The 13,333-nt window shown below is 63.1% G+C and overlaps 1 protein-coding gene across 1 annotated transcript; it reads left to right on the forward strand.

Annotated features, from left to right (window-relative positions):
• On the forward strand, positions 600-3,734 carry PIM3 (Pim-3 proto-oncogene, serine/threonine kinase). Its single transcript, XM_018048933.1, has 6 exons — positions 600-927; positions 1,087-1,196; positions 1,285-1,335; positions 1,433-1,802; positions 2,362-2,538; positions 2,615-3,734. Exons 1-6 carry the CDS (start codon positions 843-845, stop codon positions 2,800-2,802), a joined length of 981 nt encoding a protein of 326 aa, XP_017904422.1. The 5' UTR covers positions 600-842; the 3' UTR covers positions 2,803-3,734.

Here is a 13,333-nt window from a genome sequence, read left to right on the forward strand (position 1 = left end):
CGGGCGGCGCTCCTCGGGGACACGGACTGCCCAGGGGGCACGAGCACAGCCCTGGGCACCGGAAGCGGACTCCCGACTCCTGCGGCTCCTCGCAGCCCAGCCGCTACATTCCCTGCGGGGCCACCGGCCCCGGGCCGGTCTCGCCGGTGACCTTCCCAGCGCGGCCTGGAGAGGGACTCTGGCCGCGTCCCGCCCGGGCGTCGCCATTGGCTAGGCCCCTTGCCCTTCGCAAAGGCAGGCTCCCATTGGCTCCCGCGGCCCCGCCCGGGCGTCGCCATTGGCTAGGCCCCGTGCCCTTTGCAAACGCGGGCTCCCATTGGCTCCCGAGGCCCCGCCCCGAGCGCGGGAGCTGCGCGGGCGTGGGCACCCGTGTGCGCGCGGAGGAGTGACGCGCGCGCGCCGCGCCCCGCCGCGCCGTGCGCCTCCGCGGCCTCGCTCCCGCCAGCTAGTCCCAGCCGGCTCGCCGCGCCCTTGGTCTGCCCCGCCCACCCCGGAAGGCTCGCCGCCGCCCGGGAGGAGGGGGCGGGGCCTGGTTTGGCCCGCCCCCGCGGAGGGATACGCGCGGCCGCGGCCCAAAACCCCGGGGCGCGGCGGCCGGCGCGTGTGAGCGCCTCGGCCTGCGTCGCGTCCGCGCGGTCCCCGCGGGGCTTTGCCGGGCACTGTGCCGCGCGGGCGGCCTCGCCCGAGCTCGGAGACCGGCGCGCCCTACCGCTCTCCGGGTCGGGGCTCCGCGCGGTCCCGGGAGGCCGCCCTCCCGCGTCCGCCGCCGCGCGGGGAGCCGGACCGGGCGAGAGGCGGCGCGGAGACCTGGAGCCGAGGTCCGCGCCCGGCCGCCGCCCGCGATGCTGCTCTCCAAGTTCGGCTCCCTGGCACACCTGTGCGGGCCGGGCGGCGTGGACCACCTCCCGGTGAAGATCCTGCAGCCAGGTATGCGGCGGCGGGGTCTGGAGCGCACTAGGGTCGGCGGGCCGGGGGCCTGGGGCTCACTAGAGTCGAGGGGCCGGGGTCTGGGGCACACTCGGGTCGGGAGGAGACCGGGGGCTGGGTTCCCCAGCCACCCCAACCCTGCTTGTGGGTTCCCCGCAGCCAAGGCGGAAAAGGAGAGCTTCGAGAAGGTGTATCAGGTGGGCGCCGTGCTGGGCAGCGGCGGCTTCGGCACGGTCTACGCTGGCAGCCGTATCGCTGACGGGCTCCCGGTGAGTCTGGCCGCCGGGCACCCGGGATTCTCGACCCGCGCGCGTCGTTGCGTCCTCGCGGGCCTGACCACTGGTTCTCTCTCTCCAGGTGGCCGTGAAGCACGTGGTCAAGGAGCGGGTGACCGAGTGGGGCAGCATCGTAAGCGCAGGCGGGGGCGCCGGGCGGAGCGGGGGGCGCCGGGCGAAACGAGGGGCACGGGAACCAGGTGGAGCGCGCTGACCGCCGTGTCCCCTAGGCCGGCGCGGTTGTGCCACTGGAGGTGGTGTTGCTCCGCAAGGTGGGCGCGGCCGGCGGCGCGCGCGGGGTCATCCGCCTGCTGGACTGGTTCGAGCGGCCCGACGGCTTCCTACTGGTGCTGGAGCGGCCCGAGCCGGCGCAGGACCTGTTTGACTTCATCACGGAGCGCGGCGCCCTCGACGAGGCCCTGGCGCGCCGCTTCTTCGCTCAGGTGCTGGCTGCCGTGCGCCACTGCCACAGCTGCGGGGTCGTGCACCGCGACATAAAGGACGAGAACCTGCTGGTGGACCTGCGCTCGGGCGAGCTCAAGCTCATCGACTTCGGCTCGGGCGCTCTGCTCCGCGACACGGTCTACACCGACTTCGACGGTGAGCGCCCTCTCCTCGGGGAGGGCCGAGGGGCTGGCGACTGTTGGGGCCGCGCGCCGCGCCGGCTCGCTCTCGAGCACGGCCAGAGTGGGCTCTCGGGCCGTTGTGTCCGGTGGGTGGGGGCGCGGGGTGGGCTCTGGACTCCCTTGGCCCGGCTGGGAGCCCGGCGCCGCCGTGAGGCTTGTCTCCGTGCGCGCGCGCGCGCGAAGCGTGGGGGCGCCGCGCAGAAATGCCCGCATTGCGGAGCCGGGGAAGCCGGGGCTCCCCGCCCCTCCCGTATCCTCACCTCACATCTGTTTGTTGTGAAACCCGAGCCCGAGCTCACGTGACCCGCCGCCCGCGCCGGGCCAGCTGCGGGGGCGGGGCGCCCGGGAGGCCCCGCCCGCCGGGGTTTTTCCAGGGCGAGAAGGGGCAGGATGTCGTGGCTGCCCAGTCCTCTGGCTCCGCCTCGGAGAGGGTCAGCTGCGGAGAGGATCCGCCGGGAGTGCGGGCGCTGCGTTCGTGTGCCTTGCCGGCCGCCGCTCCGGGGCGGGCGTGCTAAGTCCCGTGTGACCTCCAGGCACCCGCGTATACAGCCCCCCGGAGTGGATCCGCTACCACCGCTACCACGGGCGCTCGGCCACCGTGTGGTCCCTGGGTGTGCTGCTGTACGACATGGTGTGCGGGGACATTCCTTTCGAGCAGGATGAGGAGATTCTCCGGGGCCGCCTCTTCTTCCGAAGGAGGGTCTCCCCAGGTGTGTGTGGGGGCTGGGCCGGCTGCGGGGGTGGGGGGCGCGGCGGGCCTCGTGCTTATCCTCTTCTCCTCCTCAGAGTGCCAGCAGCTCATTCAGTGGTGTCTGTCTCTGCGGCCCTCGGAGCGGCCCTCGCTGGACCAGATTTCTGCCCACCCCTGGATGCTGGGGGCCGAGGGGGGCACCCCAGAGAGCTGTGACCTGCGGCTCTGCGCCCTGGATACCGACGATGGGGCCAGCACCACCTCCAGCAGTGAGAGCTTGTGAGCAGGGCCTGCGCCTGGCCGCGGGGGCCGGAGGGACCCCCTGCCCTGACCAGGCTGTCTGCTCCTTTGCGAAAGCAGTGATCTCTGACCCCTGGTGACCTTTGCCTTTGGCACCAACCCGTTTCCTTTGCTTTGAGTGCCTTTTCCAACGCTGCTCTCACGGGACTTGGTTTTCTCAAGCTCTGTCTGTCCAAAGACACTCCGGACCAAGCCAGGTCCTGCCTGCCCACCGCCGGTGCTTGCCGAGACCGTCCCTCTCCTGTGCCACTCGGGAGCGGGCCCTGACCGCCTGGCACCTCTGCGTCTGATGTGGGGGACCAGGAGCACTCCCGAGTCCTGTGGCCTCATCTCACCTGAGCACAGGGCCCCTGGTGACCCCCCCCCCCAACGTCTCGGTGTTCGTCTGGGCGCGACTGCACAAAGAATGCAGCGTTCAGGCCTTGCTGCCCGCCCACCCGATGCGCGTGCGCGTGCAGGCGTCTTATTTATGGGGTGACCCCGAGGAGGGCTATTTATTGTTTAATTTATTTGTCAAGGTTTCTCCCTCCCAGCAGCCCTACCTCCTTAAGGCCTGTGGGCGGAGGAGGGGGGTGGCTGTGCGTGTGGACCCCAGGCCCCAGTCCTTCCTGTGTCTGTCAGAAGGTGGGCTGGTACAGTGGCTAATTTAAGGGGTGTGGGTGACCCTGCCACCTCGAAGCCCTGCGCCTAGGGGGTGGGTTTTAAATTATTGACATTGTACAGTCTGCTTGTTGGCTCTGGAGGTTGGGGGTGGGGGGCAGAGTCTCAAGCCTTTAATTTATTTCAGCAGCTGTGTGTTTGTGATCCCGGTGTGTGTAGGCACTGTGGATAGGGGCTTCTTTCAGTTCAAAAGTGAGATGTCTGGAAATCATATTTTTTTATACAAGTATTTCAATTAAATTGTTTTGTATTATACGGACGTCTTGTGTTTTCTGGGCTACTCTGGGGTAAGAAGGGAAGAGGTTTGGGGAGAAGGGGCCTCTGGACCCCGCGTAACACTCTTCACTTTTTTTCTGGGGAAGATGGCAGGGTGGGGGGCTCAGGCGCTTCCCTCCCAGCGTTGGCTTCCCTGCCACCCTCTTCTCTGACCCTCTGCGCCCTGGGGAGGGGGTAACATGGTGTGCCCTCAGGGCCCCTGAGAGAGGAGCTGGATCTGGGTGGCGGGAGGGTCATTGCCAGCCCTCATTTGGAGCCTTGTCTGGCAGTGGCCCCAAGAGGCTGGAAGGGGCTCTGAAGGATGGGTAAGAGTTTGCCAGGAGACGGAGACTTCCAAGTGCAGAGAATGCAGGTGGCCATGGTTGGGTCTTGGCCTGACAGGTGCAGGGTGAGGTGGTGGGTGGGAGCTGTGGCCAAGTCCAGGTGGAAATGCGTGCATGAGAGTGTGGGGCCAGGGGGCCCGTGGAGGGTCTGTCATTCCCTGCCCTGGGCACCCCCCCATGAGAATCCTCTGCCCGGGTAGTGAGTTGGGCACCAGGGGGCCAGTAAGGAAGCTGTCCAGACAGTCCAGTGGGGCCAGGCACACGGCCCAGAGCCCAGAGCGCAGGCCCGGGTGTGCAGCTCACATGCCTGCTGGAAGGCCCTGGGAACAGACCTGGGCCAGAAGCGTTCTGGGGTCAAAAGTTAGAGCAGATGTGAGGCTGTAGAAAGTGAAGCTGGAAAACCCTTCTGATGGGCAGGGATGGGGGCTCCTGGCTGGGCCATTTAGGGACTCAGTGGCTCTTCGTGGCCTGCCTGGGGCCGGGGGTCTCCCCAGGGTCTGCTCCTGAGGCCAGGCATCCTGGGGGGCCACCCAATGTGGGTGGATGCCCTGGAGACTGCCCACATCCTCCCAGGCCCCTCCCAGGAACAGGACACTCAGGGTGGAGGACAGGCACCCCCTCTCTGGTGACACTGACCCCATGTCACCATGCTCCTGGTCCCCACTTGCAGCGGAGGGTGTTGGGCTGGTCTTGGGCACTGCCCCCCCGCCATTTACACCCCGTGCTCCATCAGTCCATCCACTGGGCACGGGGACCAGTCCAGCCATGGGGAGTGGGAGGCACCCCCCCCCATCTAGTCGCCAGGTGCTGCAGCCAGCTGAGAAGGCAAGGAGGCTCCCAGAATCAGGGGCCCACTTGCCAGGCCAGCCTGTGCCCCTGGCGTGTGCAGGCACCCTGCAGGGGTTGGGTTTGTCCTGCTGGTCAGAACTAGGCCTGTCCATCGGGCCTGGGACAGGGGGCAGGGAGAAGGGGCTCCTTTGACCCAGGGCCTCTGGGGACCAGGACGAGGCTGTTCCTGCGGGCAGGAACCCCAGCCCGCCTTGAGGCTGCTGGCACCTTGGGTGTTGGGCACAGCTGCCAGCTCGGGGGCTTCTCCCTGCGGCCCTGCTCTAGAGGCTGCCCTGTCCAGGGGCTCTGCTGCACCAGGCTGGTCCCCCATCTCCACGCTTTAACATCTCGGCCAGTTTAGTACTGAGCCTCCCTTAGAAACAGCTCACAGCTCGCCCTCAGGGGCTTCCCTTGGGAAGCATGGAAGCCTGGCCTGCGGTGCCCCCCCACCCCAGTGGGCGCTGGCTGAGCTTCCGAGGGAGAGTCTGGATGGCAGATCGAAACCTACCCGCCGCAGCTGGCCGGGCGTCACTAAGTTTCTTTCCTCTGCCACGGCCCCTGAAACGAAACCTTGGCTTGGCTTTGGTGCCCCAGCTGCTCAGAAAAGGGAAGTGGTCCCAGGCAGGCCCTCTGGGCGTCCAGACCCTGGCCAGTGGAACCCCCATGCTGCAGAAAGCGCAGAAGGAAACTTGAAGGGAGAGGCTGGGCAGCCCGCGAAGCGGTACGGAGGCTAGACAGGCAGCAGTGAGAGGGCCGCCCACCCGCCTGCCTGACCCTCGCGAGCACCGCGGCTGGGAGGGGACGGCCCCACACAGGTGTGCTCACCAGCCCCGGGGGTTGCTGAGGGAGCAGTGCTGGAGTGCGGGCCGCCTGGGGTCCCGGGTGGGCACCAGGGGTGGGGTTGGCCAGGCCGGGTGCTGGCCCCAGTGCACAGGGAGGGATAGCTCGCTGGGCCTAGTTCATCTCTGACCCACGGCTGTGGCTGGGGGTGCAGAGGCCAAGCCGATGACATGCCGGCCTGGGGTGTTTCATGGGTCTGACCCTCCACAGAGGTCTCTGTGAGGCGGCGGGGTGGAGGGGCTCTGCCCGGGCCTCTGGCTCGTGACTTCCAGGCTGGCCGGCTTTCCAGGCAGCCTTGGCAAAACCGAGCTTGGATTACACAACAGACACCCCACCTCCTGCCCCAGCCCCCAAGGGTTCCTGGCAGTCAGGCCTGTTGGGTGGGCGGGGGCAGACAGAGCGTACCCCTCCAGCACAGGTCGCGGCCCTCCCCCTGGCTTGGTCCCAGCAAGGAGGCCCTTTCCTGGGAGACAGACCCCCGCTGCTGGCCCAGGTACAGTGAGATGGGTGGGGGTCTGTGCTCTGATGAATAAGGGCTTTAGGGGTCAGGTCACCTACAGTCAGCCCTGAATGCACCAGGGAGGTGCCTGAGGGTGGGACCCATCCCCCACACTGAGCTCAGGGACCCACCAGGCCCCCGCCACGGAGCTCAGGGACCCACCCTACCTGGGACCTCACCCCCCGACACTGAGCTCAGGGACCCGCCCCACCTGGGCCCCCACCCCCCCACACTGAGCTCAGGAAGGTGGGCTGGCTCCGACCTGGCTTCTGGCCCCTCCTGCTGGGAGGCTGCTTGCCCTGATCCGAGGCCCAGGCCTCTGGCGGGCGGGGAGCTCTGATGGCACAGGGCCTCCACACCTGCCGGGAGGACAGACACCCGGTCCGGGGCCTTCCTGTGTCCCCGCACAGCCAGCCCCCAGGAGCCTGAGCCCGCTTCTTGGCAGGAGGGCGAGGAGGGCCGTCTGCCCTGCACCCTGTGGCCCCGGACCCCACCCGAGCCTGGGCTGTGGGGCAGGGGCAGGGCCCTGAAGCCGGGGAGCCGGGCGCTGGTGTCGGGGCGGCGGCTCCTCTGTGGGCCGCAGGTGCCCTGGGTCCTGGGGCCCGTGACCGGGAGGGCCGGGAGGCTCCAGCCCTGTGCCAGGCCTGGCAGCCGCTCCTGACACCCGGGGAAGCCCACTCCTCCCTCACCCCGCGGGCGGGGCCTGGAGAAACCTGGACTGGGGCGCCTGTCTCGGCATGGCCTATCTGAGGGGAGGGTGTGGGGTGGAGTCCACAGCCCGCCCCGGAGCCTCCCTCGGAGTTGCCCCAAGCCTCACTATCGCTGGCTCCTGCTCACCCCAGGCCCCCCACTCCCCAGCCCGGAGCCAGCCCAAAGGGTCCTTTCCCTCCGGAGGGAACCAGACTCCCCCGAGCCCGGGGCCAATGACCCAGACCGGTGGGCATGGTGGATTCAGGCTGTGACGGGGATGAGGCAGTGGGGTTCTCGGGGTCAGTGTTAGCCCTTCTGCTGAGAGCGGGCCTGAGAGATGTCAGCCCTGGCAGCTCTGCAGAGAGCCGAGAGGTGGGGGGAGCCTGTGTGCTGGGGGACAGCAGACCTGGGGGGCAGCCGAGCCTCGACCAGCAACACACCCCTGGGGCCACTGCTCATATGTGGCCTGGATTCCCCAACAACCAGCTCCTCCTGGGTGGGCTGGGTGGCCGGGACGGCTGAGGGGGAGGTGGGGTCTCAGGGAGAGGCTGAGTGGGGAGGGGGTGTCTCAGGGGGAGGGGCTGAGGGGGAGGTGGGGTCTTGGGTAAGGGCTGAGGGGGGAGGTGGGGTCTCAGGGAAGGGCTGAGTGGGGAGGTGGGGAGGGGCTGAGTGGGGAGGGGGTGTCTCAGGGAGGGGCTGAGAGGGGAGGTGGGGTCGTGGGCCTTCCTCCTAGAGCTCCGCCGGCCTCAGCTCTCCCCGCTGAGAGGTCAGGCGTGTTGGCCGCTGAGACTCCCCGGCGAGGCCGGCCCAGCACCCTTCCCAGCAGGCCCCCCCTTCTCCAAGGACCAGAGGAGGCGCCCCGGACCCCGGGCTGCCCTGGAGCAGGGAAGGGGCTGCTGTGGGGTCCCTGTGCAAGTCGGCCGGCAGCCCCCCGTTTCCCCTCCAGGAAGCTCCCAGGGGACGCCCCTGGGTACAGCAGGCTGTGTGTACCTGGGGGTGTCAGGGTGTGTGGATCTGTGTGGCCTGAGTGTGTCTGGCTGCTGGTGTGCATGCGTTGTGGCCTGAGTGTGTCTGGCTGCTGTGTGCATGCGTTGTGGCCGAGCAGGGCTGCTGTGTGTGCACGCGGCCCTGTGCACCTAGGACTTGCGCCGCGCCCGGCTGCCTGTGACTCGCCCTCCGTCCCGACACCCCCACAGCCCGAGGGGGAGCCCCTGTGACTCAGCACCTGTGGGGGCGGGTGGGCCGGGAGGTCGGAAGCTGGTGACGGGAGGCAGAGGGTAGTGGCATGGCACTCCCGCCCCAGGCCCTCCCACCCGCCAGCTGCCGGCTGCCGTGGTGGCCGGGTGACCACACACGTGCACCCATGTGAGAGCACACGTGCGTGCTGGCTTGGCTCGTGCGCAGGAACCTCCTTCAGCCCCAGAGGGGGTCCAGGAGCCACGAGGGCAGCAGGGTCTTGGGAGGAGGGGCTTCGCCGAGATCTGAGGGAGAGGCGTCAAGGGCCCCTGGGAGGTTGGGGAGCCGCCCCGAGGTGGGGTCCCTTGGCAGGGTGGGCGAGCCCGGTGGACTCTGGGGCCAGAGTTGGGTGGGGGGGCTCCGGGTCTTCCTGAAGGACTGAGAGGGGAGGTGGCTGGGTCCCTGATGGAGCAGGAAGCAGAAGGCCGGTCACACCCAAGGAGGACCCTCCCAGGTGCCTGGGTGCCCCCCTGCCCCGCACAGCAAGGCCCCTCGGTCCAGAGCAGCCCTCAGCCGAGTGCCTGGGGGGCCCATCCCATCCCGGCGAGACTGTCCTGAGCCTGGGGCGGGGGCGCTGGAGTACCTGGGAACTCGGAGCAGGCTCCTCGGGACCCCCCGCACAGGCCGCTCGGTCCCATCCTTGTCATGCGTGGTCGGCTGCACCATCTGCCGGGCGCCTGACCCACATGCCTGGCTGTGGCCGGTGGCCACTGGCACTAACGGCCAGATGAGCTGGGGGCCAGGAGACGGGTGTGTGCAGGCTCTGGGGGTTGGCAGGGGGAGGCGGCCAGCCTGGGGCTGCGGCCACAGCCCTGCTGTGGCAGTGCCTCCAAGACCCGGGCCCAGAGGTCTGCTGACTGCAGCCAGAAGCCCGGGTCCCTGCCAGGGGTGGCCCTGCTGGGCTTCCCAGCCCTGTTGGGCAGGAAGGAGCTGCGGTGGGCGGGCCCGAGGGCCGAAGGTCTGCGGGTGCGGGAAGCAGGGCCCGTTTACTCGGTGCGCATGGCCGGGAGGGTGGGCGGGGGGCCGCTCTGCAGGCCCTTCCCTGGGGACACTGGGGCTCCAAGAGGAGGAGTCCCAGCCTGGTGGCGGGGGGGGGGGGGTGTCTCAGGGAGGGGCAGGGCGGGGGACTTGTGGGGCTGGCCCAGCCCCTTGGCGACATGTCAGTCTCCGCCCGGACAGCCCACGCTGCCCGCCCTCGGGTGTCCCTACTGGGGTCCTCCAGGCGGTGCCTGCCTCCTGACGCCCCCTCTCTCAGGCGTGCCCATCCAAGCCCACCCTGGCCCCGTGCCGACTCCAGGCCTTTGTCTGCGCGGCCACCAGGCTGTCCTGGCTAACCTGGCGACCAGCCGTCTCACTGGAGCCACCTCCACCTAGGAGCCCACTCCCCTAGACAGCACCCCAGCCTCCCCTCGGTCCCCCACCTCCTGAGGGCCTGCTCCCTCCAACTCGTGGGGGCGAAGGGATGGGGAGTCCTCCACCAGGGGCCCCAGAGGCAGGTCCACGTCAGCCATTTCCTTTCGCTCTCTGCATTTTTAATAATAAGTCAAATCCCTCATGTTAAAAATAGTCTGAGCCACTTTAAACATTTCTCATAGAGTTAAACGGAAATCTAATAAAATCTGTGAAAAGTATTTTTAAAACAGCTTTATCGAGGTATAATTTACATACCATGAAGTCCACCCACTTTCAATGACTGCAATGAGCCGCCCACAATTCAGTGATTTTAGTAAAATTTCCGTGCTGCCACCACCACCCAGTCCAAGTTTAGCAGGTTTGACGACCTCCTGTCCTCATAAGCAGTCACTCGTCCCCCACCCCAGCCCCCGGCAACCACGCTCCTGCTTTCTGTCCTCATAGACTTGCCTTTTTTGGGCATTCCACATAAACAGAATCTACACCTTGTAGCGTTTGCTGTCTGCCTGCTTTTCCCAAGCACACGCATTTTGAAGTTCATCCATGATGTAATGGGTCCATAGTTCATTCCCGTAACGAGATTCCACGGTGATGGTGCCGTTGTTCAGTGTGTCTGACTCTGTGACCCCGTGGACCGCAGCACGCCAGGCCTCCCTGTCCATCACCAATTCCCAGAGCTTACTCAGACTCACGTCCATCGAGTCGGTGATGCCATCCAGCCGTCTCATCCTCTGTCGTCCCCTCCTCCCTCCTTCAATCTTTCCCAGCATCAGGGTCTTCTCCAAGAGTCAGCTCTTCGCATCAGGTGGCCAAAGTATTGGAGCTTCAGCGTCAGTCCTTCCAATGAGTATTCAGGACTGTTGTCCTTTAGGATGGGCTGGTTGGATCTCCTTGATGTCCAAGGGACTTTCTAGAGCCTTCTCCCGCACCACAGGGTGACAGCATCAGTTCTTCGGCGCCTGGTCTTCATGGGCCGCTCTCGCATCTATACATGGCTGCTGGAAAAATTCCATTGTAGCCAGCCATTCTGCGTACCCAGGCACTAGCTGGTCGGTATTTGGGCTGTTCCCCCCACGTGTTTGCTCTTATGGATAAGCTTGGTATGCACACGCTTGTGCGCGTCTCCATGCGCACATCCGTTGTCATTTCTCTTAGGGAGATAGTTCGGAATGGGACTGCTGGGTCATCTATGTGTGACTTTTGAAGAAATCGGCTCCACATTTTGTGTCCACACCAACAACATACGAGGTTTCCAATGTTCCCATGACCTTGTCAACACTTGTTATCATCTTTCATTTTGATTACTGTCCCAGTGGGTGTGACACTGTTTTGCATTTGGCTTCAATCTGAATTTTCCTAAGAACTAATGATGTTGAGCATCTTCTCAGTTTTGATTAGATATTTCACCAAGGAAGAAACCCAGCTCCACTCCTCCTTCGGTGAAATGTCCAATCAAACACCCGGCCTGTTTTTCACTCGGGCTGCTTTTCTTACTGTTCTTTAAAATGTTATATACGTTTGTGAAATGAGTGAAAGTCTCTGAGTCGTGTCCAACTCGTTTTGACCCCATGGACTATATAGTCCATGGAATTTTTCCGGCCAGAATATTGGAGTGGGTAGCCTTTCCCTTCGGGGGATCTTCCCAACCCCGGGAGGAGCCCAGGTCGCCAGAATTGTAGGCAGATTCTTTACCAGCTGAGCCATAGGGAAGCCCATGTATGTCTGTAAATTGTGGTAAAATAAACAGAACCATGTTAAGTGTATGATTGTCTTATTTTGAGTTGTGAGTGTTCTTTATATAAATAAACAGAACCATGTTAAGTGTATGATTGTCTTATTTTGAGTTGTGAGTGTTCTTTATATAAATATACAGAACAATCTTAAGTGTGTGTGTGTCTTGTCCTGAGTGCTCTTTCACACATATATATGCCTTGTGGACACTTACCCAGTTTTCACTGTCTTACGGCTGGAGTTTGAAACACAAAACACTTGCTTTTGACCAAGCCAGTCTATTTTCCCCTGGGTTCTGTCTTAAGCGCTATACCTGACACTGTGCATAACTCAGGGGCACAGAGCTTTTCTCCAACATTTTAAAGGCTTCATAGCTTTAGCTCTTTCATTTCGGTTCATGGCCCACTTCAAGTTAATTTTTGGGTATGGCGTGAGGTGAGGGTCCAAACTCCTCTGTCAGCGTGTGGATATCCGCTTGTCGTGGCACCGTTTATTGCAAAACTGTCGTTTCCCCACTGAAAGCTGTGGAACCTTTGCCACAGACCGTTGGATCGTGAGTCTGTGGGCCTCCTTCTGGACGTGCAGCCCTGCTCCACTGACCCGTGTGTCAGTCCTGTTACCCCACACGTGCTGTCCTTACTGCTGTGGCTTCCTTGTGCGTTTTACAGTTGGAAACTGTAAGTGTTCCAACCTTGTTCCTTTAAAGAACTGTTTTGGCTGTTTTGTGTCCTTTACATTTCCACACACGTTTATGGTCAGATTGTTAATTTCTGGCCCCCTTAAATCTGCTAACCTTCTGATAGGGATTGGATGTGTGTGTGCGCGGCCGCGGCTGACTCTTCTGTGACCCCAGGGACTGGAACCCACCAGTGCATGCCTCTGTCCATGGGATTTCCCAGGCAGGAACACTGGAGTGGGTTGTCATGCCCTCCTCCAGGGGATCTTCCCAACCCAGGGATCGAACCCGCGTCTCCTGCATTGGCAGACAGATTCTTTACCACTAGCGCCACCTGAGAAGCCCAGGGATTGCATTCAATCTGTTAATCCATTTGGGGAGTATTGATATCTTATCAATACTGAGTCTTCCCCCACAAACTCTGGGAGACAGTGAAGGACAGGGAAGGCTGGCATGCTGCAGTTCGTGAGGTCGCAAAGACTCAGACACGACTTTGCGACTGAACCACCCCCATGAACACTGAATGTGTCCCTGCTTATCTAGACCTCTTCAACCTCTGTTAGAAATGCTATGAGATTTACATGTACAAGTCTTGCCTCCTTTTGTTAAACTTACTCCTATCCATTTCATTTTTTTTCGATGCTATTGTCAATGAAATTGTCTTCTCAGTTTCCTCTTTGGCTTGTTCGTTGCTAATCCATGGAAATGCGGTTGGATTTTGTATGTTGATTTGGGGGCTGGAACCTTGCTGAACTCAGTCATTAGCAGCTTTCTTCCTCTATGGCCTCTTGCCATTTGGCCCCAAATGCGTCACAAATGCAGAAATGGATGGTTTCTGGTGGAGGAAAAGGGAACCTTCAGGTAAGTGGAAAGTACCAGGAAAATACTGGAGAGGAAGACATTTAGGGAAATGACACCAGAAGCTTTAAAGTCTTGAACTCCTGCTCTTGCCACTAGCCTGAGTGTGCGTGGATCCGACCCTAATTAATGTGCGAAATGACTGGAAAACTGATCTGACCAGCAGACCTCCACCCAGGTCTCAGACTAAGTGCGAGGCACGCACACGGGGACAGACCTGATCAGAACAGCAGACACTGACTATCGCGGAACAGTGGAACCCGAGCCCATAGGAAACCAGCCCTCTCCACGGGCAGGGGGGGCCCGCAACACTCAGATGTCGGGGTGGAAGCTGAAGTCACCAGGTGTCCGAAGAGTGTAAAATCCCCACTCACACAAGAAAAGACAATAGACACACGTGATGGGCTGCCACAGATAATTTGGATTATCTGATTGGGACTCTAAACCAGCTTTTAACCAGAAACTGTAAAGAGCCTTGACAAAA

The sequence above is a fragment of the Capra hircus genome, chromosome 5, assembly GCF_001704415.2.
Source record: "Capra hircus breed San Clemente chromosome 5, ASM170441v1, whole genome shotgun sequence".
Classification (NCBI taxonomy): domain Eukaryota; kingdom Metazoa; phylum Chordata; class Mammalia; order Artiodactyla; family Bovidae; genus Capra; species Capra hircus.